We start from the raw sequence: 23,611 nt of genomic DNA on the forward strand, positions 1-23,611 counted from the left end.
GCGTTGTCTCTGCCTCTTTCGCATCCTGACAGCAGTAAAGGTAAGACGTGCGTTCCGCAGTTCAAGAAAGAATCAGCCCAAAATGGCTGGTCTCTTGGTAGCCGAAATTGCACAAGTATCTGTAACTGTGAACATATTAATAAAAGTTACTTGCATTCATGTTATTAAAAAATACCTGATTCATTTTCACAACCGTGAATACCGTGAATAATATCCGAACGTTCTGTACGATTCGCGAGAACGAGTCGGTAGGCCGTATGTCTCCAGGACACTTATAAGATTATCGAATACATGCTCGGTGGAAGATGTCTGCGTGGTTTACTGAATGGTGCTTTTGGAATCTTTCGGTTAATCACTGGAGGTCTGCAAGGTTAATGGACAATATATATAATAAAAAAAACTATTTCAGTACAATTCAAAATAAATAAACCTGAATAGGATCATAGCAAATTTTTTTTAAAGTATCGATATAAGTAAGAGAGATATTAAATTTAACAGAAAAGATTGAGAAATATATAACTCCGGAAAGATAATCATAAATGGTTGATAAAAATAAAAGGATTGTATTGAGGGATTTCATGCAAACTTGTCTATGCAGTTAATTTTAACAATTTTAAACTTACCATTACTCCGTAAAGCTTGAGGCATGCTGAAACTGATTCCAACGTTCTGCAGACAGAGATCGTGGTTGTTCATAATTTTTGTCGTAATTTTGTAAAACTTATTTGTCAACATTGGTTGGTTGTTTTGTTTGGTCTGTGATCCAAGATGAAGCCTGGAGAAAAAAATTGGCTTATTCTTCCGTTTGGTACAAGCATAGTAGTTTATTAATCCCACTTACATTGGAATGATATAGCACGAACTGATGACCGATATTTTCTCCTTACAGTCACGATACGGATTGAAGTGTTTGAATACTCGCTGAATGTTTAGTTTTTCGCGCAGCGAAATAATGGCCTTGGTTCGGTCCGATCCCATTTGCACTTCCAAGCGGAAAATATGTACGTTAACATTCTCCGTAAACTGATAGCGCTCTCCACTAAATAGTATACGGTAGCATTTATTGGGCTCTAGTATGAATTCTTCTATTGGCTTCGGCTGTACCTGTCCAGCTTCGCTTTCCTCTAAAGCCTGTAGTACACTCTTTGTCTAATGGTCAAATATTTGACCTTCTGACATAATGGTCAAATTTATTTGACATCATGGTTGTTGTTTGCCCGTGTTTGCCCCATGTTAAAATCGGAGAGTGACAAATAATTATCTTTGACCAAATTTTTATCTGTCAAAAAGAGCCAAATATTTGACGCTCGGTCAAAGAGTGTACTACAGGCTTAACACATATTCACCATACTGAGTTGCTGGCACTCGACTCGAACTTGACTTCAGATCTGTTGGCAAAACGGAAAAGTTTTTCAACTTCAAAGAAACTTCTACGACGGAACGAACGTACAGTTGGAGATGCAGTTTTTCGTCGTTCCTTAACCGTCGTTTATCGAAACTTATTTTGCATTCTATAAGGTCGGGCAACCGATCAAGGTCAAGTTTTATGGGATAATTGAAAGAGGATAATGCGGTTTGCCAGCTAGCCGACAGTGAAATTTGACTACTCGACACCGAGACACGTTGTGGAATGCTTTGCAGAGGTTTTCCATTACCAGAATGCGATCAGTTTTTTTCCATTTCAATTTGCGGCGATAACGCCTCAATGCTGCATGCCACAAAATCGGGCATCGGGATGCGGAAAGATATGCAGACCGCAATGTTTTCAACAGAACTTCGGCAAATATCGTGTTCCATTCGTCCACCCGTCAGACAGCATGAGCGAGTAAGCGCTCTCGAGTGATCTCCACTTGTCAGATATTCCTCAGCCATATCGATTGCCTGCTTCTTGTAAAAGCGTAGACATTTGTAAACTTTATACTGAGCCATAGCCTGTCCCAGTTGGGTGATGATAGATGCCGCATGTTTGTGGGTTTTCTCTATCTCGTGTACCAGGTAGATAACTTGTTGCTTGGTGACAGGTTCACCTGTTTTCGTGACTCGTTACCGAAAAAGTGACTATACAGCATTGCGTTAGAATTTGTGGAAGAAGCCTGCAGGTGTAAATCAACAAATTATTAAAGAAATGATTTCAGTATTTAACCATCTGCTAACTTACCTGCCCAGCGCCACCGGTTTGAGTCTCGCTCGGGGGTCATTGCGGAACATTGAAAAACGCCTCCTTGTGCTTGCCTACATGTCCGACCGCCTCGTGGGAGTAAATACCAGGATGTTGGGTTTGTAGTGACGCCAGCCCGTTCTTGACTGCGTCGCAAAACAACCCACCGGAGGCAATGTACTGCACAGTCAGCCAGACGTAGTGCTCGAAGAGCAGCTGTTTGGAACTGGTTCGGTTGCGATATTTGACGACGTGGTTCTTGAAGCTATTGAATCTTCTTTGAGTTTGAAAAATAGGCGACAAATTTTGAAGCTCACGAAACCAGCTATGGTTTTGACTTCGAGGCAGTTGTTGTCTACTAGAGATGCACCGAATATCAGCAAAAAATGGAGTTTGCCGAATATTCGGCTCACCGAATAGTATGTTACATTAGAAATAATATAAAAGTGAAGTGCATAAAGTTTTATGAACGGGGGTAAACGAGAACTGAGGATATGACTCAGGTTCAGAGCGGAATATACCACATTCATACGGAACACAAACCGCAATCTCCACTCATGGTTCATGTCCCGTCTGGATGAGGTATATTTTTTTGAGTCAAATTCACATTTTCAGTTCTCGTTCTTTCTACGCATTGCATAAAATTGCATGCACTGCATACTTTGCAAAAGCACTTGAAATGCAATCGTAACACAAAATTTGCAATTATGCTCACGAACCATAATCTCTAAGAACATTTATTTTTTATTGACAAGTCAAAAAAGAACAAAATTAGGTGCGCCACGGATCAACGTACTCCATTCAATAAGCGCAAAATTAATTATTTCGAACAATTTTCAATTATTTTCTTACATGAACAGTCAAAAAGCGAAAATAACAATTTTAACATCAAACATAACCATTTGGTTTAGTTATTATACGATCAACAATGTGTTCAACCGAATATTCGTCTCACCGAATTTGCTTCATTATTTGATTTCAGTAAGACTGAGCATGTTCCAGGAAGGCGGATTGCAGTCTTAGTATGCGATTCATTAAATGATCGTTGTGAGGAAGCACGAAGAGCATTTTTGCGGTAATATCACCGGTGCTGGTCAAGAGAGATGCCTTTCGGAAGCAACGAAATCATCTCCTTGAGGTATGCTAGCACCTTTTTGAATTAAAACTACCGCTAGCCGTATATAGTTTCTCTACGCCTGAATAATCGAAGCACACTGCAACTGCTTCTCACATCCCTGTAGATCGTTCCATTCTTGATCCCGAACCAGGACTACGACTGCTGGCAAAACATGCAAATGTTTCAGCATCCAGTTTTGTTTTAAGATTCCTTTTGAGTAATACCATTCGTAGGATTGGTGTTTTGGTTTTGATACAGCAAATTCATAACTGGGTGGAAGAAGCTTATATTCTATAGATTCGCTAGAATTAAAAAAAAACAAAAAACTAATTTTATAGTATCCGCTCTTAAGAATCTAGGTACCTTTCTGGCTTTCCAGATCCCAGATCGCTTGTGAATAGTGTTCCGCTGCACATCCAAGCCGGATAGCCCAACTAGTGGCTGAGCGGTGGTTACCAGCTCTGATGGTTAAACGCTGGCAGCCGTCATTCTCCTGCACTACTTGGGCCTTGTTCGAACAATTTCGTTAAATCCCGGCACGGTTCCTTATCAGTAGGTTTCGTTACCAGCCTTACCCGAAAGCAAGATTTCTGTTCTGTTTTTCCATTTTTTTTTACTCACAAACATCGGCGCTTTCGCTGTGGGCCTGGTAAACCGAAGTTACCTAATCTTATGCCCACAGCAGGGATTATATTTTGTCTAATGACAGATACTGATAGCGAATTTCTTTATTCCACCAGCTCACCTCGTTTTGACCTGGAAGTGCACTAACTGCTGTCAAAACCCTTCTTTATTCGCTCGATATTGACCCAGTTTTGACCTGGAAGCGCCTGCAAAACAGACAGGTTCGCACTGTGATTTTTGTCAGTTTTGCGAGTGGGTTCACCAATACTATTACATCGTATCTGTCAAAACGGTCAAAACACGCGCATGATGCTGGAAACAAAAGAAAAATGTGTTGTCGTCTGTGCAGTGAAATCATGGAACGCAGAGAAGAAATAATTGCTGCAGCAAAGGTATTGGCGGGATCAAGGATGGAAAAACTCGTATCGCATAACAATCATTCGGGTATCATTTCTGAACGTGCTATTTTTAAGCTTTCGAACCTAGCAAACCATCGCAATTAAAAGTTACACATTCTCACGCATTCAAGAGACAAATTAGAGCAAAAAATATATAGAAGCTTTCTTTGATTATTTTGTTTCAGTATTGCCTGCTTTAGGCGGAGCGAGCAACATATAGCGAGTGTTTCACGAAAGAATCGTAAACGATTGCACTCAAGCGATCGCAATGATTCTTTCAAATGTTGGTTGCTTACCTGCTTGCTCCGGTAAGCAAACAATTGTACGCAATCTAACGTTCATTTGGATTCTCAAATTCTCAAATCTCAAAGATTCTCGCGATAATGTTGAATGTAATTGAACTTGGATACAATAAATACCATCGTGTTTGAATCATTCAGTCTCCTTCTATGGTATTCGGAACTCTTAGAAGCGAAAAACAATCATCGGCGTTTCTATGGAAAACTTGTACGCGAGTGGAAATAGTTAAACGATAACTGATGAATCAAAGAACACATTTGCATGAAATGTTGCTAGTGAGTGAACTTTTCTATGCTTGGGCGGGATGCAGCAGAGATGGCGGAATGGAAAAAAGTATTTTGACAGCATAAAGGTTTAAACACAATTAATACGTTGCGGCTGCGTTTGCGGCAATTTGACAGTTAGCCCATACATTTCCTGTCAAATTAACGTCAACGCAACGCAAACGTATCCATTGTGCTCGGGCCTTAAGGCAGTCCACGGGTGGCTTATCAATGCTTGTACGTTTATTATTGTTGCTGTTTTTCAAGCTGCAAAACCATAACACGATCAAAACAGAAATCTTTTAATGTCGGCAATAATATCAAAAATGATTTGTTATTGTTGTATTTAGGATTGGCATCCGCAATACAAAAGCTACCGATCGGATAACATTTGTTTTTCACGCTTCTGGATCCGAGTTGCATCCAAGTTGCGACCGATCGAATATTCGTAAAGCTGTCATAAGTTGAAAACAGACTGAAATCAGCTGATCGCAACTGTCTTGTGGATTGCCTTATTTATGTTTACATTGCACATGGTCTCACGCACACCAACGCAAGGCTTTAAATCGTAGATCGAGATCGTTTTTTATTCCACCCGAAAGTTGGCACTAACCCCGTGGAATAAAGAAATTCGCTATAAGAAAAAGACCGATAAGGAGAAAATTGTTCACGATTTCGAGCAACTACGAGATGATGCAAAATTTTTGCAGACAACGTTTTGACAGTTTCAGATTACGGTATCAGAATATATTGCAGCTCGAAAAATATTACACGTTTGTTCGCATGACTACATAATTAGGTAAATTTAACCGGTAAACTAGTTCTATTGCAAATATCGATAGTTTTGATCACCAAATAAAACATGGTCGCTATGACCACTGCGATTGGGTTTTTTTGACAATGTAAATGGTTACTGCTTTTTTAACTGTCATGGTATTTTCAACCATGAACTATTTCAAGGTGACAATTATTATGGTAATAACTACAAAATTCTGTGATTGTTGCGATAACCATGGGTGTAAGGTCAATACTAACATTTTATTTTTCTCTGTGTATAGGAAATTTCACGTAACAATAACGTGAAAAATATTTTGAGTGTAAGAATCCGGTATCAAGGTTCAGTTCAGATTGCGAGGAATTTCCTGAACATAAACAGTTGCAGCTAACAGTGATTATCGCCAGCGAATGTCGCCATATCATTTTGCCATTTTGTATGTCGTTTAATTCATTTACGAATAGGTGATTTTGCATGCCCGTGCGACTTATCAAGCAACATGTTAGGATAATGTCTGAAAACTTATTCAAGTCTCTCAAGAATTTGGGAAACCATAATTGAAAATTATACGTTGTATAAAACGTGATTGAGCTCGAAATACTCTACCGGTACGAAGGATTTTCTTCTCCGCGATCGCGGCTGGCAGAAGAGCCAGTGAGCTAACTTAGTGGGAACTTAAGCAAACAAAACGATTATTTCAGTATAAATTTATTGCGCTCGCCTTGGGTGATCAAACTTAACTGATAAAATCTTTGCATGTTGGCTTAAATATATTTCTGATGGCCAAGATTGGCTTATTGGTGATCGTGATATCCTCTCTAATTTCTCATTTTCTGCTATCTTGTGTGTATATTTTTAGTACAATTTGTATGTGTAATAATTGGCGTGAGTTTAGATTTTTGAAATTAGGCTAAGCGAAATTAATTTAAGTAAACTTATAATTAGATCTTGGTTGATTAGGGCATGATGCTTGTTTTAAGATAAATTTATAATTTTAAAGTTGAATCATGATTTGATCGTATACATTCCGGCCCCTTTGAAATATTTAGGATATTTCAACTATCCTCTTTAGGTGGCCTATCTTTTTCTAGTAACTTCTAAACCTTGTTTATTTTATTTTACTAATTTGTAAGCACTTTCTTATTTTTCCTTCGAACTTTGACCGGGCGAGAATATCGTTCCACTGGTGTAGGTGTGCTTTCGGTTGATTCGCCGTGTTGTTATAGTAGCGTGCGGTAGCGTCTCGTAATTCTGCACATGCACGCTGATATTGCTCCAGTGAAAAGAAGTTCAACAACATACTAGTTGCGTGATGATGCGACGATCCTCGTCATTCAGCCGGCAAATAAAAAAGAACAAGGTAGATCATACGGGTGGAGGTAATTAATTAGAATGCTAATTACCTGGGGTGGCATTGTGCAGCTCGATTCGAGCGATTTTCGCTATTTTCGAGTACGTCACATACTGCCAGTTTTACTTTAAGCTCAAAAGGAGCTGTCATTGTCATTTGTCCTTTGGCTCATCTAACCCACAAAGTCGAAAAAAATACGAAAAATGAAACATAACGCCCACCAGAGATCATTCAGTTTTGTTCGAGTTACTCGAAACGAAATGCGCAATGTCACCCCTGTTTTAAATCCAGATGCGCATCGAGCAAGTATTAGACTGCTCTAAGGGTTTGTTGAGTTTAACGAAACATCTTCATTCGGCATCGGCAGTAAGGCGATTCTGGTTACAGGTCGTACGACGTTATCTGCAGTGGATGTTTTTAATGTAACGACTCGGACGATTCCATCCTTCCCAGGATGCACTGCGGTGATTTTCGCAAGCGGCCACTGGGTTGGTGGTAAATTATCCTCTCGAACAACAACAATTCTTCCGGGTTCAATTTTAACAGGTGGACTGCAGCTGTTTGATGCCCTTGACTGGAGTTGTTGAAGGTACTCGGGATACCAGCGAGCCCAGATGCGTTGAAAATGTTGCTGAGTTTGCTGCCAATGGTTGAGCCGATTTTCTGGTACGTTGGTTACAGACGGTTCGATGACAGCTTGTAGATTGGAGCCCACCAGGAAGTGTCCCGGTGTCAAGGCTTCTAGATCCGTTGATTCTGATGGTATTGGTGTGAGTGGTCGGGAATTGAGGCACATTTCCACTTGTGCCAGCAGGGTTAGCAGGTCCTCGTATCTGATAGTGGTGTTTCGCAACTCCTTTAGAAGGTGAAATTTGGCAGATTTCACTGCGGCCTCCCATAGGCCTCCAAAGTGTGGCGCACGTGGCGGAATAAATTTCCACCTTATTTCGTTGTTTGCACACCAACTGAAAATTTCATTGCGGTCGTCTTCTTCTAATTTCAACATTCGATACACTTATTAAGTGCGTGAGCGGCCCCCTTAAACGCAGTGGCATTATCAGAATGAAGCTCGGAAATCTTTCCGCGACGAACAACTAGGCGTTTGAGGGCAGCCAGAAAGGCAGCGGTGGACATATCACTTACAAGCTCTATATGAATAGCTCGTGTGGAAAAGCATATGAAAATTGCCACATAAACTTTCGTTGGTCCGCGCTTCCGAACAGCTGACTTCACATAAAAAGGCCCACAATAATCGATCCCACACACGGAAAATGGTCGACTAGGGGTGACACGTGAAGCAGGCAAATCAGCTGTTGTTTGTTTAATTAACACTGGTTTTCAGCGGAAGCAGGTGTGACATTTGTGGTAAATTTGGCGTACAAGATTTCTTCCTCCTAGAATCCAATATATATGGCGAAGAGTGGCCAGCATTAGTTGAGGACCAGCATGAAGAAGAATTTTGTGAATGTGGTTGGCTATGATGACGCTCAAGGGGTGACTCGCTTTCAAAACTATCGGGTGTTTGGATGATTCGGGTAGATCGAGGTTGGTCAAGCGACCGCCTACTCGAATGATGCCTGCTGAGTCCATGTAGAGTTTAAGCCATTTCAAGGTGTTGGGCTTGGCCAATTGAAGTCCGTTCACGAGATTATTGTGTTCTTCCCAAAAACTGTCTCGTTGCGCCATACGGCACAGTACCATATCGGCTGAGATTAATTCGTCAGTATTAACTGCATGGGACGGTTGTATTTTTATGCGACGAGGAATGAGCTTAATGTAGTTTTGTGGATGGTCGCGACGAATTAAGGTGCGTTTACGTAATTGTTGGAGAAATTTGAGGCAGTAAGCCGTGGTTCTTCGCAATTTAGAATAATCCGAGTACCGTGCAAACAAATAATCGCTGAAGCTGCATTGCGTAGCCGACACAGCGACTAACGGAACGTTTCTGCCTTCGGTTCTGGTTTCCGGTAATTCATCGGCCGGTAGCGCTCCGGTGGGCCAGCGTTCTGACGTTAGGGAAAGCCAAGATGGTCCGGACCACCACCTGGCATAGTTTACGATTTCTGTAGGACTCAATCCTCGAGAGATATCATCTGCCGGGTTTTCTATACCGGCGATGTGTTTCCAGCTGTCAATGGAGGTGTGTTGCTGGATGTAGGACACGCGGTTGGCTACAAACGTCTTCCAACGGCCTGGCGGTGAACGTAGCCATTGTAAAACCGTGGTGGGGTCTGACCAAAAATGGATTCCAGTGGGTGAGATTTTTATAGCCGCGATAACTTTCTTATAAAGCTGGGTGGATAAGCGGGCGGCACAAAGCTCTAGCTTTGCGATCGTGTGATGGGTTGAAAGCGGCGTTACCTTGCATTTTGACGCCATAAGCTGAACAGAAATATGGTTTGCTGTTTTAGTGCGGACGTAACAGCACGTTCCGTACGCCTTTTCGGAAGCATCAGCGAAGAAATGTAATTCAAAGCTGGTTGCGAGAGGCAAAGACACGAATCGAGGAAATTTGATCTGACACAGAACATCTATTGTGGAATGGTATTCTTTCCACGCATCTTGGAGCTTCAGTGGCAATGGTTGATCCCATTCAAAGCGTAGGCCATCGGCAGATCTTAGCGCCCACAAACGCTGCATGAACAATTTAGCCTTCATGATAGTTGGACCTACCAAACCTAGCGGATCAAAAATTTGAGCGATGTAGGACATCACGTTTCGTTTAGTCAAAACAGCCGCTGGCAAAGGTAATTCTACTTTAAATCGAAGCGTATCAGTTTTGGGTTCCCATATCAATCCAAGGGTACTGATGGATTGCTCATCCTGAATGTCGAAGAATGGTTGAATGGCCCGGTCATCAGGTGGGATACCTTCCAACACCTCCACTGAGTTCGAAGCCCATTTCTTCAGAGGGAAACCGGCAGTCTTAAGCATTTGGGAAACTTCATGTTGAATTACACGGGCAGTTTGAGCATCCGCGGCACCAGACAGAAAATCGTCGACATAAAAATCTTCGGCTACTGGTTCAGCAGCATTAGGAAACTGATGTTTTTCGTCAATGGATAACTGTTTAAGTGTCTTCGTGGCAAGGTACGGTGCAGAAGCTGTACCGTATGTAACGGTCTGTAGTTCATATGTTGCGATAGGTTCGTTGGGGTTTGAACGCCATAATATTCTTTGTAGGGGCTGATCGTTAGAATGTACCATTACCTGTCGGTACATTTTTTCCACATCGGCCACCAACGCAACTGCGTGGGTGCGAAAACGCATAATCAATGAGAGTAAATCTTGTTGTACAACGGGGCCTACTAGCAAACTATCATTCAGCGAGTATCCGGACGCTGTTTTGCATGACGCGTCGAATACCACCCTCGTCTTTGTCGTCGTACTGGAAAACTTAAATACAGGGTGGTGTGGGAGGTAGCAGTGCTCGATAGAATCATCAACAGGATCACTAAGCCGTTTCATATGTCCCAATGTTTCATACTCGTGCATGAATTTATGATAAGCGGATTTTACGTTTTTGTCGCGATCTAACCGTCGTTCAAGACTGCGCAATCGTCGTTCAGCAGTAATTCTAGAATTCCCTAGTGCAATTTCCGAATTTCCTACCTTGGGAAGACGAACCACGTATCTACCAGAGGAATCACGGACTGTGGTAGCATCATAAAGATCCTCACATGCCCTCTCGGGTAGAGAATGAATATTTTGTTCGATGATTGTCTCCATTTCCCAAAAACGCTGAACTGCATCTTCAAGCATACTATCAGCAGAGGAAACAAAACATTTTGTGTTTGCGGATGAGCAATCTTGTAGTGTTGCCCCTGAAACAGTCCAACCAAAAAGAGTTTCGATGATTTGAGGCTGGTTTGGACCCATGGAAATCTTTTTCCCTGTGTGTAGTTCCCAGTATGTTTCACCACCTATGACAATATCTATTGGACTGGACGTGTAAAATTGCGGATCGGCTAGCGTAACATTTGGCAGATTCCAGGAACTTATTTGCACGGGTACAGTGGGTAAATCGTTCGTAGGAGTATCGATGACCAAAAACTCAAGCTTCGTGGAAAATGGACAAGCTTTAGATTTGACGGTCGCGGTGACCGTGCGTTTCAACCTTTTCACTGACTGACCAATTCCTGCAACACAAACGTTGATTTTGGTTTGACGATTGCGAAGCAGGGTTGCTAACTTCTTTGAAATGAAGTTCGACATCGAAGCGGAATCTAACAGCGCTCTAGCTTCAAAAACGTTTCCATAATCATCGACTATGTGGAGAGCGACTGTTTCCAACAAAACTGTGCTGGGATGGGACTGAACCGGTAAACTAACTTGAACATTGGATGGTCCTGGCTTTACTGGAAGCGCCGACAAAGGCGGATTTTGCTGCTGCTCGGATGTGGACACTGTAACTGCTGGAGTTGACGAGTTTTTGTTGGATGGAGAGGAATCATGCAGTAACGTATGATGACGGTCACGGCATACACGACACGAGAATTTGGATTCACAATTCCTTGCTTGATGACCGGTACGAAAACAATTCCAGCATAACCTTCGCTGGGAAATCAGCTCGCGACGCTGCGCAACTGACATTTTCTCGAAAGCTGTACACTGAAACAAATAGTGGCTCTGGGGACAGGCAAGACACGATGGCGGCGACGGCTTACTTTGGGAGGCGACAGCATTAGCAACTGTCCTGTGCAGAAAACTCTTTTTGGGGGGTGGTTGAGTACCGGACAACCTTACTGAATTGGCTTGGGACCGTTGTAGCAGATCTGATGAAACGGATTTCAGAATACGCACTCGTTGGTACAGAAACTCAATCAGGCCATCGTAACTTACGTCTTCATTTTGGCTGGTTCGTTCCTCCCAGGCGCGCAGCGTTGCTGGGTCGAGCTTGAACATAACATATTAACCAGTGGAGTATCCCAGTACTGAATTGGCTCTTCCAACTTGGCTAACGCCTTCACATGGCGTTGGAATTCATCGATAAGCTCGTGCAATTCCTGAGCAGATTCTCTTTTTATTGGGGGGAGATCGTAAATTGTCCGAAAAAGTTGCTTTTCCAGGAACCGACGATTGTCATAACGTTTCAATAAAGCGTCCCACACTGACGCGTAGCTGTCTGCTTCAACATCAACGCTTTCAAATGGTTTTCTCGCGTCACCTTGAAGGGATTGTAATAAGTACTGTAGTTTAGCAACTATCGGTATATCAGCATTTGAGTGCACCATAGAGCTGAAAGTATCGCGAAACGATAGCCACTTCGAAAAATCTCCATTGAATTTCGGGAGATCTATTTTCGGCAATCTCAAATGGAAATTATGTGGGGGAGTGTGTGGCGCGGGCAGAAAGGACGAATTAAACACCGTTTGGTTTGGTTCTGGTGCTCTTCTCGATAGCAAAAAACCCTTTGCTTCACAATAGCGAGTTTCTAGATCCGATCGTTGGGTAAGGTGAGTCTCTAAAACATCGACACCGTCAATTTTCTCAATTTCAGCCTGAATTTCGTGAAATTCTTGATACATTTTATCCAACGATTCCAGGCGAACGAATATTTGGCAAGCATCACGTTCTTCATTGTAATGTGCCACAAATTTTCCTACTGAATCACGAACCACATATAGTGCCTTTCTAGACACTATCAGTTCAGCTAATCTTCTCTCGGTTTTTCTGTCTGTGGGCATTTTTATTGTATTAAACAATCGCGAAACGAAATCGGAGATTCCCTTCCCGACGCGGACGATAACGATCAAATCCTTCCCGACGCGGACGGTAACGTAAATCTCCTTCCCGGACGAATTCGTATCAATCCTTCCCGACGCGGACGAGAATTGCCAAATGCACCACAAGCAAGTTCGTTGGCACGCCGTTAGGTTTGTGCCAAAGCACCTTCAATCACCACAAATCGAGAAACATACAGTCTTTTCAGATCAAAAATCTTCTATAAGCCTTCACTTGGCTTAATCGGCGTACCCAAGCGACGCTATCAGGGTAACGCGGGAAAAAATGCCGCCACTATGGCACAATTGTTTCACACGGCTTGGGTGCTCACTCACACACCACTGTCACTGGCACAATCGGAATTTCATGGATCTATTGTCCAACGATATCGCACTGGCACACGTCTATATGACTCAAGCCGTTTAGAGACACGTTTATTCGGACTTATCACACTCACGACACCTTCCGCGGGAACGGCCTTCGATCCGGTTCGAAGGACCAATGATTGAGCTCGAAATACTCTACCGGTACGAAGGATTTTCTTCTCCGCGATCGCGGCTGGCAGAAGGGCCAGTGAGCTAACTTAGTGGGAACTTAAGCAAACAAAACGATTATTTCAGTATAAATTTATTGCGCTCGCCTTGGGTGATCAAACTTAACTGATAAAATCTTTGCATGTTGGCTTAAATATATTTCTGATGGCCAAGATTGGCTTATTGGTGATCGTGATATCCTCTCTAGTTTCTCATTTTCTGCTATCTTGTGTGTATATTTTTAGTACAATTTGTATGTGTAATAATTGGCGTGAATTTAGATTTTTGAAATTAGGCTAAGCGAAATTAATTTAAGTAAACTTATAATTAGATCTTGGTTGATTAGGGCATGATGCTTGTTTTAAGATAAATTTATAATTTTAAAGTTGAATCATGATTTGATCGTATACAAAACGTAGAACCTATCAGACAATCAAATACTTTTCACTTTACCGGTAGTTAAATTCTACGTGAAACTCACATGAAATGCATATGTCTACTGAAAGATTCACAGGATAAATCCAGACCGATGTCATGGCAACAGTTTCCTGAAGCCGCCACCGATGGCGCTACTGTTGGAAATATGGTCATAAGCTCCGTTCATTGTGCCGCATGTGTTACTGTACGGATTTTTTGCGTGCTTCTAACTATATTGAATGTAGGGCTACCCGGAACGTGTTGAAACATGTTTGAACGTGACCATTTATGTCCTGCACAAAATCCATAAAACGTTCAAAATAAAACAATCGTGTTTCGCTTTCTGCATTTTTTCACACCACTTGCAGCAACAGTTGATCTCGCATGGACGGTGCTTAATCGGCTGTTTCGCAAGCACTGACCGCCTTTTGACGTATAATCGAGCCAGAGAGCCAGAGAAAAACGGCTTCAAGCGAAATGTATGGGGATGACGTTCGTGACAGGGATGTGGATAAATCATTTCACCAGTTCATAATGAACTCAAATGACAATCACGTAAAATCTACATGAAAATGACAGTGGATAATATGGAGTGGATAATATGGGTGGATAATATGGATAATATAATGGAAATACTCACATAACTTTTCCGGTAATTATAACGTGAAAAATATTTTGAGTGTATGGTTTTTCTAAAGCTCACTTATTGGGAAGTCATCGAGGAATTCCTTTCATGTTCAAAGACAACATCAGACAACAGCTTCGCCATTTCGATTTCTGTGTATTTTCACATAGAGAGTTCACGCGATACTTCATTCTGTTTGACATTGCCAAGTTGACGTAGATCAAAGATGACTAGAACAAGATTCCTGACTTCTAGTTTTTTCATACATTTTGCCCACGACACCTTCACAACGGTTAGTGCTGCCATCTGATAACTTAAATTCGCATAAAACTATGGTTATTAGCAAAACCGATTTATCGTGTATAATCCGCCAGATGAAAACAAAAATTAGATGACAGCACCATATGAGGATATTGAAAATTAGCTGACCGCACCGTGCAAGGATATTGAAAATCAGATGGCAAGACCATACAAGGATATCGAAAAAAAATGCTTCGCCTTTCGCCACCTGGCCGTCATTATCATATTACCAATATACAAATTAGTTCGACTTTTGTTCACGCGCAGCGACAATCGTGTCCGCTGTATACTCCAAGCCTGCAAGAGTCAGGTACCTTGTACTAGTCATCTTCGCGTAGATGCTACGTGATAAATCATAGTATGCATGTGATTTTCACGTAGATGTTATGTTTGTCACATGAATCATGCAAAATGACAGAAAATGAATAAGTACAGAAAATTTCACGTAACAATAACGTGAAAAATATTATGAGTGAGAGTTAAAGTTTGGCCGACTGTTGATTGTTCCAATCGAACATGAGCAATGTTAAAACTATGATGAAAAAACTGTTGACTGTTCGATTGGAACTATTCAGTCGGCCAAACTTTAACTCTAGGACTTTAGCTGCCTCGGGCGATTGTGCCTACGAAAATCTAATTACGATGGTGAGAGAAAGAAATTTTTTTCTGTTGGGTCTCTTTAATCAGGCGAGTTAAAGTCGTTATCAGTTGGGGTAGTTGTAGATTGAAAAAAAAAAAAAAAATACGCTTAGTTGCAGGTTGACGGTTCGAGCTGATTTTCATCATTTTAAAATTGAACGGTGCTAGGATAGGGCACTGTAGTTCATTCAAATAGCTACAATCTTGATCATGGCTACCTTTGACTCGACGAAGCACCAACATACTCGTTTTAACCCTTTAACCGGACAATGGATTTTGGTTAGTCCTCATCGAATGCAGCGACCTTGGTCAGGTCAAGAAGAACAGCCTCAACGCATAGATTTACCTGATTTTGACCCAAATAATCCATTATGCCCAGGGGTTATTCGCGCTAACGGAGTCGTAAGTATTGAATTGTTTCACGATAAGTTTATCTCAATTTGAATGTACTATTACAGAAAAATCCCATATACACGTCAACGTTCGTTTTTACCAATGACTTTCCAGCTTTATTGGAGGACGTGCCTTTGCCACCAAAAGACGATGACCCATTATTTAAAACTGGTGGCGCTCGCGGCACTTGCAAAGTTATGTGTTTTCATCCAAAATCCAACAAAACGCTGCCGCTAATGACACCAAAGGAGATTCGTTCAGTTATAGATGCATGGATCAAAGAATATAACTTACTCAGTAGCAAATACCCCTGGGTGCAAATCTTTGAAAACAAGGGAGCTAGTATGGGATGCTCAAATCCCCACCCACACTGTCAAATTTGGGCGTGCTCTTTTTTACCAAACGAACCATATTTGAAAGACGAGAATCTTCGTCGTTACTTCCAAACTCATGGAGCTCCTTTACTTGAAGATTATGTTGAGAAAGAAATAATAAGAAAGGTGACTACAGTTTGTAAATATATATTTTACAAGACAATCATTCAAGTATTACAGGAAAGAATCGTGTTGGAAAACCCTGACTGGCTTGTTGTTGTACCCTTCTGGGCTAGCTGGCCTTTTGAAACAATGGTCGTTTCAAGGAATGGTAATCGACGTATTTCTGATTTGAATCAGCAACAAATTAACAACCTAGCGATTGTTATAAAAGAACTGACAACCAAATATGATAATTTGTTCAAGTGTTCTTTTCCATATAGCATGGGATGGCATGGAGCACCAACAGGAGATTTTTCAAATTCAGATAGTCATTGGACTTTGCATGCAGTTTATTATCCACCATTACTGCGATCGGCAACGGTCCGCAAGTTTATGGTCGGATTTGAATTATTATGCCAGGCGCAGCGGGATCTAACCCCTGAACATGCAGCAGCTAAGCTCCGTCAACTATGTGGAAAGAAACACTATACTGAACATATATAGTTATTTTATTTGCACAATTAGAAATATCAGACTTGAATGACAAAAAGGTTATCGGATTGCAGCAAAAGTAACAAGGTTATCGTTTTGTTTTTATTTATAAATGCAGAATGTTATTTCATTACATAAATAGTACTATCATGATTTTTTCATACTTTGCCGTCTTTCTAGACTTTGCAACTCATGCAACAAAAACGCTACGTTATAACGAAGTCAATGAAACATTGCCATGTTCATTTCGAAGCTTTGAAACCCTCCATCTGCTTTCTTAATGTGTATTATGACAGTTGGAAAAGGCATTGTTGATCTGAAATTTATATTAGAAAAATCAAATATATATCAATATATCTCTAGTAATTAATGTTGTTGATGACCTTAACAAAACTCAATAAACTCGCCAAAAGGAGTGGTCGGATCCAGAGTGTATCTTTATATAAAGTTGCGTAAAGAGAAAATCTATCGTTCCGGCAACACAGTTTTTGGGGCTTATTACGGATGTCACCTCATGGTGAGAACCGTGAGAACGAAGTGAAAAGATCTCACGGTGAAAAAAGTCGCGTGCAAATCAAATGGGAATCACTTTTACCGTGCCTATTACGGTTGTCACTTCACCGTGAAGTGACTCCCGTAATAAGCCCCGTACCATCTGTCGCCAAGAATACCATGTTATTTGCTTATGAATATCGTTTTTTGAAATTCTTTACAAAGTATAGTTTCAAAAGATTACACCGGTGATGCTTTGTTTAATGTCACTGAACCAGTTTACAGGTTTATGCTGGATTACATACATGAAGTTAAAACTTCTGAAAACTGATATTCTATGTCACGCTCAATTACAACGCTTGTCATCCACTCCTAACATTACCATTTTGTCAAAAAAATTAGAATGCAGGGTATTTTCAAGAAAAAGAAGAAGCAACACCCGCAACTGACAGACATCTCAAACACTGGTAAAAATGTGCTGTGAAAAATAGCACTCGATACACGTTCAACTGGGGATAATGAAATGTTCATAATTGAAATACGAAAATATCCGAATAAGTTTTATTCTCTACACCTTATTAGTTAATCATAGTCTATTTGTTTGTTTCTTAGGTTTTCGTTTGTCTTGATCGAGCAAAGAATATCATATTCATCATCAAAGGCATGTACGATTTATTGCCATCAGTGATGGGCACCATTTCGCCTATTTTTAGATCGGTTAGCGAATATGATACGACAACATCGGGTACGGGTTTGTTTAAGTTCGCATGCTTTTGGCGATTTGATGTATTTATCACAACAAATCCATGATATATAAAATAAAAGTCGTGGGACTATGTCTATAAAGCTCAATTTTGAAGATGCAAGAGACAGACATAGGAACGATGCGCTGTACACTTTTGCGGTACTGGAAAACATTTATGTTATCTCAGGAAACAAATTAAAAAAAAAGACTTTCTGAAGCATAAGAATTCTCGAGCTGGAACCAACAGAAGTTGCGGGGAAATTAGGCCTTCGAATTTATTTTAGCGGTAGAGCTCAGAAGCTTCGGTTTTTCGAAAAATGTCTTCACGGGTAAAAATAAATTAAAGCTGAGTTTCCCAGCTGGAAAATATATAAATATTTTTTTTTACCACAAAAGATCAAAATAATGGTCGCAGTGGTCCAAATCTTACAAAAAAAAAAACACTATATTTTAACGTTTATTGCATCTCTAAGAAATTTAGCATCACAATATTTTTGTGCTATCGAACATTTTTCATTGGTAAAAAAGTATAATTTTACCCGCACGACTTCCCGAAGTCTGATTGTGTTGAAATTTAGAATAGTGACTTCTTTCGAGAAGACGAAACTTTTGAGCCATTCATCTAAATCTCTGAACGAAATTCAGAAGTCTATTTCCCATATATCTCATTGATAAATTTTTTTGTTGAAGCACAGACTAACAGACGTAACACTGAAACCTAGCTCCATCGCCACTAATAACGTTCATTTCAAATTTTCAATCGAATAGCAATCATCGCGCGAAAACGTCGCCTGGAGCGCTGTCATGCAATCTCATACTTATTTTGTAGTTCCCCATTTGACACATGCAGTAACGCTGGCGCTGATGTCGAAATACATGACGCAGCGCGAACACGACAGCAGATGGTGCTAGTGTTACTAACGTAAAGTACTGGAATCATACAAACGATGATTTTATTGGAAATTTGTTCGACGTGTTATGTCTGTTAGTCTGTGGTTGAAGTTTTAACCGGCGGTCATCCACCAGTCAATGAAAACTATGATATATTGCATACTGTTAGAGCAACATCAAATAATGGATTATAACTAGTTTATTCTGATTGCAAACCATATCAATGCGGCTCTGCTGCATAGTCGAGGGCAAGGAATCAAGGCGGCTTTAAGTCAATGCTATTCAATTTCAATTGAAGTAAATTAAGAGTGCATACGCTTTGACAAACAATTTCTTGAGTCGCATTTTTATCGGTGCTGTCTGAAATTGTCATTTTCGGTTGTCAGTTGCGGTTCACGGTAAGAGTCGAAAACCCATTAATGGGTACTTTTTCAACCATTTCGCCAAAAAGTGAGCCAATCCATTTAGTGGGTAAACTTGATTTACCCATTAACGGGTATACCGATAAAACGTCAAAAACTGGGTACAATTTCACTCATTTTGAGAAATGAATTTTCTCAAGGAAATGGGTGAAATTTTACCCACTATTGAATTAAAAGAAATTTTGTGATTATCACTCAAAAGAATGAAAAGAAGTGAAAGTGAAATCAGATATTTTTAATTATTTGCAAAAATGAATCTTATTTACGAACACAGGAGTCAATGAGTATAAAAGAGAGGTGAGGAGGAAACTTACTAACACTTGCACGCGTTCCTCTGCTCGCCCCCCTCCGCCCTAGTTGATGCCAAATAGTGACGTAGCTATTTGGCTTTCCCATTGAGTTCGTCTTGTTGTTTACATTTGAAGCATTTACTAATACTAGAAAAATTCACTCTCCTCCTCACCTCTCTTTTATGCTCATTGCACAGGAGTATTTCATCTGCTATCATCAATTGTCAGAATCGCAAAAAAGCCAATACCATACGGATAGTGAACATTGTTGACCTAATATAAAAAAATCTCACATTGTAAAATTCAATACTTGTTATAACATACTGTTTACCTTGCAACTTCTTGAACGACGCAGTATCGAATCTCTTTTAAAGTCCTTCCATGGCAATTGTTGACAAATAATAAACAAAACAGATCGTAAAAGTAACGCGTGCGAACAAATAGACAGAGCAAATTAAAACGATGCTTGAAGTATTTTTTCACCCATTAATGGGTAAACATATGACCCATTTTTTTTCTAAGAACATGTCTTTCTAATGCGTACAATTTTACCCATTTCACATTTTTAAACAGAAAAAAATGGGTACAACAATACCCATTAATGGGTTTTCGACTCTTACCGTGTTGTCAGTTAGAGCGCAAAATTCTTATTTTTCTCTGAAATCACAATATTTGCATTGCTCGATTGAAACCCTTGTTTGACGTTAACGTTTGACGTTAATTGAGTTTTGACGAGAGAGAGAGAGAGGGGAGAGAGAGAGAGAGAGAGATGCGAAAGGAATGTTGTGAGCCAAACGAACATGTCAAAATCCGAGCCAAACGAACGAGAAAGGTAACACATTTAGAGGTATTGCAATCAGGTTCAATGAAAAATATATTTATTTTCACACGTTTTTTATGTTCTTTTTTTAAACAATGATTTAAAAATGCTTCTGAATGACTTTATCGCGCTTTGAGAAGAGATCTGGCATCTCTGACATGTGAAGCGCGCGATATTGGTTTCGAAAAGACTCACGAAATTCATGGCAAGAATTCTTTCTTTTGTATAAATCGATAAAATTATTTAAATCAAGCTTTTAGTGAAGGGCGATAAAGCAGTTTACCCAAAACAAAAGGTACTTTGGAACTAGGCCCTTTACATTGGTTTGAAGCAACGGGCTTATTTGCGAGATATTTCGTAAACAGGCGACAGTAGAGGGCGGATCAACTTTTGTTTTCAAAATAAAGGCGCATTTAAACGGGCGCAACTGGAGAAAAAATAAAAACAAGGCGAAAGAAAGATGGGCGTATCTCGTTGTCAGAATGCTTTAAGGCGAAAAAGAGGTAGGCGAATCTCGTTGTCAGAATGCTTTAAGACTCAATAGAAAAAAGTTAGAAGAAAAGTGCAGATTTAAGCCAGAAATGCACAAATTTAATGTAGTATTGTTAGGAAACTATAAGCCAGGTATATTTTACGTCGATTTTTGGTATTGATGTTAATGTTAGTCACTTTCTTTGAAATTACGATTTGAAAATGTACTTGCAAATTTCCTAACTGATATTCCCCAATGGTTATCTTTTGCCAGTTGCGCCCTTATCGCAAATCACTCCGGATTTGTTCTAGAATCACTGATAGATATTTTTTAGATTTCTAGATTTTCCCGGTTTTTTATGCAGTTGCAGACATTATTCAAAAACATCTGACATTGTCTGGAAGACAAGTCTTGAATTTGAAGACATTTAAGAAATAAAAAAAAAGGTATTATTTCCATAGGTTTGCGTACCTGCTAACTGAAATGTTGATTCGCCATATCATTCGTTTTGGAGCAGATCGAAGATTACGCATTTCTCGGTAATTTCGAGTAAGCACATCCCGCTGGTGATGCAGTATTTTCACTAAATCTTCAGTACAGCTACTTGAAAAACGAAGTTCTTTCAATGTTTCTCTCAGCTCATCGTCTTTCACAATTCCCTTGGGATAGCGCAAATATAACTGGATTAATAGTAGAATTGCCGCAAACAATTCATGCATATGCTCGGGAATGTCTTGATGAGTATCGCGAACTTTTTCGATTTTACGATTCAAGCACGCTTTTGAGCAAGTATTAGTATCAATATAATCGTCACATACTGCAATATACATTTTTCGAGACATTCAAATCTGGAAATCTGGTTTAATGAATACTTACTCTGTATAATAGCTTCCAAAATTGTTACTGATTCTAATTCTGGCACATACATTTGATAGTTTTTAAAAACTTTGATAAGAGTATACCTAAAATTGGAAGACATGCTGATGGTTTTACCCTTTTTATCAGATGTCCAGATCAGAGTCTACGTTTATATAGACCTTTCTATCTGCGGTAGTTGATTCCACTAATACATATTTTTTGCTGGTTTGTAAAACACAACAACGTTGGTGAAGAACAAAAAATTTCTTCCTGTCCTAAATTTTTTTTTTTTTTAAACTCTAATATTTATTTAGGCCCAACCGCTAAGCATAACGGGGCCGAATGTCCTTTGGAGTAGGGAAAAGCCAGCTTGAGTAGAGCCTGTATCCCGACTGCTCTTCCTCAAACTGGCATAAAAACCCTCTCATCTTTTCTTGTTAAAAATACATTTCAAAATACAATTAAATAAAAATAGTGTGACTTATAACTAATATGTACATTTTCCTATATAACTAATAGCATTGAGGGATGATGAGTCCTTGTCTCTCGGAAATCAAAACCTGAGATGAAAAATAGAGAAAGAAAAACGATGATAAGTATTGTTCATGAAAATCTTGATAGCAAGACAGGGACAGAGAGAAAGATAGAGAGTTCAGATATGATAATTCATTTCTTTAATGAATTCGTATATAGGGATAAGATAATTGGCATTATGGCTGGCAAGTGCATCGCGGACTTGCATTGTGGGTGGTGCATTCCGTTTCCGGAGGGACTCGAACAGTTTTTTTCTTGCTCTGTGGTATTTAGGGCATACGAAGACAATGTGTTCGATATCCTCGTACCCTCCACATTCGCAAAGATTGCTATCGACTAATCCAATTCGGTATAGGTGTGTATTAGCTATGTAATGGTTTGACATTAGGCGCGAGATAACTCGTATAAAATCCCGAGTTAAGTCGAGCCCTTGTCCTAAACTTTTATTCAAGTTGTAAACCGATTTTTAGTTTCATTTCATCTGATTTTCTACTGAAGTAAAGTTTGTTAATGGAGGTAACACGAATTCACAAGAGAAACATGTTTCGGAACCGAGTATCAGCTAGTAATGGGAAACTTATCGATACTTATCGATAATATCGATAAGTGCTGGTCATCGATATTATCGTTAATTTTTTGACGTTAACGATAATTATCGATATTATAAGGGTGAGCACAAGTCAGTGCGGCTGGTTACTGGAGGAGACCCAAAAGAAGGAGACCTCTCCTACCCTACCCCAGGAGTTGCTTTTGCCGCTAGGTATTTGTTGGGTGCTGCTATTCGACAAGATTTTGCATTGTTGCGGGTGGTGTAAAGGTTCGTCCCGGGTATCACTGAGTTTCTGAGAAATAATGGTAACTAAAAAGGTATTTATAGTTTTTAGTTTCCTAAGAACAGATGAATTAGACAACTTAGTACTGGAGAACTTTAAAAAAAATATCCAAACTTTTCGCACCATCTCATAAAAAGCAATGATACGAAATTGTAATAAAATGCATTTTCTTTGGCTTGCCAACTCTTATAATATGATGGACATGTGTAGCAAACGCATTATTTAGAACTTGACGAATAGTCATTCAGTATTGTTTCTTGGAAGGAAGATTTCCCGTCATAGAGGAGATTGCTACATAAATAATCCCCACCCGACCCTTCGTGCGGGTGCTAGATTAGAAGCAGGTATAGAATTTCTAGATCCGTGCGAGGCCACTAATCGTAAGCGGTCTATTTTCTGTTCTGTTCTGTTTTCTGTCTGTTAGGTTTAGCCAGCGTCAATGACTATGCGAATTATGGGCGAGTAATGCTCAAAGAAAAGGGCGATAAGTCCTATTATCAGCCGGCGCGTCTGCGTACGCATTATCATCTTAAGTAGGGAAATAGGGAATGCAAATCCGGCGCTTTGTAAAACATTGTAACTATCTGAATGAATGTTGTCGTAGGCGCGTGTAAAGAAAGCCGATAACGTTCGAAACCTTTTTCCCGTTCAGGTACCAGATTAGGGGAA

At 40.1% G+C, this 23,611-nt stretch overlaps 4 protein-coding genes and 1 pseudogene across 5 annotated transcripts; 1 reads left to right on the forward strand and 4 right to left on the reverse strand.

The window, feature by feature from the left end:
• Positions 1-211: 211 nt before the first annotated feature.
• LOC129719181 (trafficking protein particle complex subunit 11-like) lies at positions 212-3,764 on the reverse strand (annotated as a pseudogene).
• A 3,541-nt stretch (positions 3,765-7,305) lies between these two features.
• LOC129716871 (uncharacterized) lies at positions 7,306-7,992 on the reverse strand. The gene has a single exon (XM_055666714.1). It carries the CDS (start codon positions 7,990-7,992, stop codon positions 7,306-7,308), a length of 687 nt encoding a protein of 228 aa, XP_055522689.1.
• Positions 7,993-8,324: 332 nt separating this feature from the next.
• Positions 8,325-11,891, reverse strand: LOC129716872 (uncharacterized). Its single transcript, XM_055666716.1, has one exon. The coding sequence runs from the start codon at positions 11,889-11,891 to the stop codon at positions 8,325-8,327; it is 3,567 nt and encodes a 1,188-aa protein (XP_055522691.1).
• A 3,374-nt stretch (positions 11,892-15,265) lies between these two features.
• On the forward strand, positions 15,266-17,015 carry LOC129719185 (probable galactose-1-phosphate uridylyltransferase). The gene is made up of 3 exons (XM_055670683.1): positions 15,266-15,626; positions 15,683-16,117; positions 16,172-17,015. The coding sequence occupies exons 1-3, from the start codon at positions 15,435-15,437 to the stop codon at positions 16,595-16,597; spliced, it is 1,053 nt and encodes a 350-aa protein (XP_055526658.1). The 5' UTR covers positions 15,266-15,434; the 3' UTR covers positions 16,598-17,015.
• LOC129719187 (uncharacterized) lies at positions 16,674-22,680 on the reverse strand. 2 transcript variants are annotated; one of them, XM_055670685.1, is made up of 3 exons: positions 21,594-22,680; positions 21,189-21,534; positions 16,674-16,901 (listed from the first exon to the last, which is right to left on the reverse strand). In XM_055670685.1, exons 1-3 carry the CDS (start codon positions 21,694-21,696, stop codon positions 16,808-16,810), a joined length of 543 nt encoding a protein of 180 aa, XP_055526660.1. In that variant the 5' UTR covers positions 21,697-22,680; the 3' UTR covers positions 16,674-16,807. The 2 variants fall into 2 exon arrangements, 1 of the variants encoding a protein (XP_055526660.1); XR_008727137.1 differs by lacking the exons at positions 21,189-21,534; positions 21,594-22,680 and adding an exon at positions 16,969-17,545.
• Positions 22,681-23,611: the final 931 nt, after the last annotated feature.

The sequence above is a fragment of the Wyeomyia smithii genome, chromosome 1, assembly GCF_029784165.1.
Source record: "Wyeomyia smithii strain HCP4-BCI-WySm-NY-G18 chromosome 1, ASM2978416v1, whole genome shotgun sequence".
Lineage (NCBI taxonomy): Eukaryota > Metazoa > Arthropoda > Insecta > Diptera > Culicidae > Wyeomyia > Wyeomyia smithii.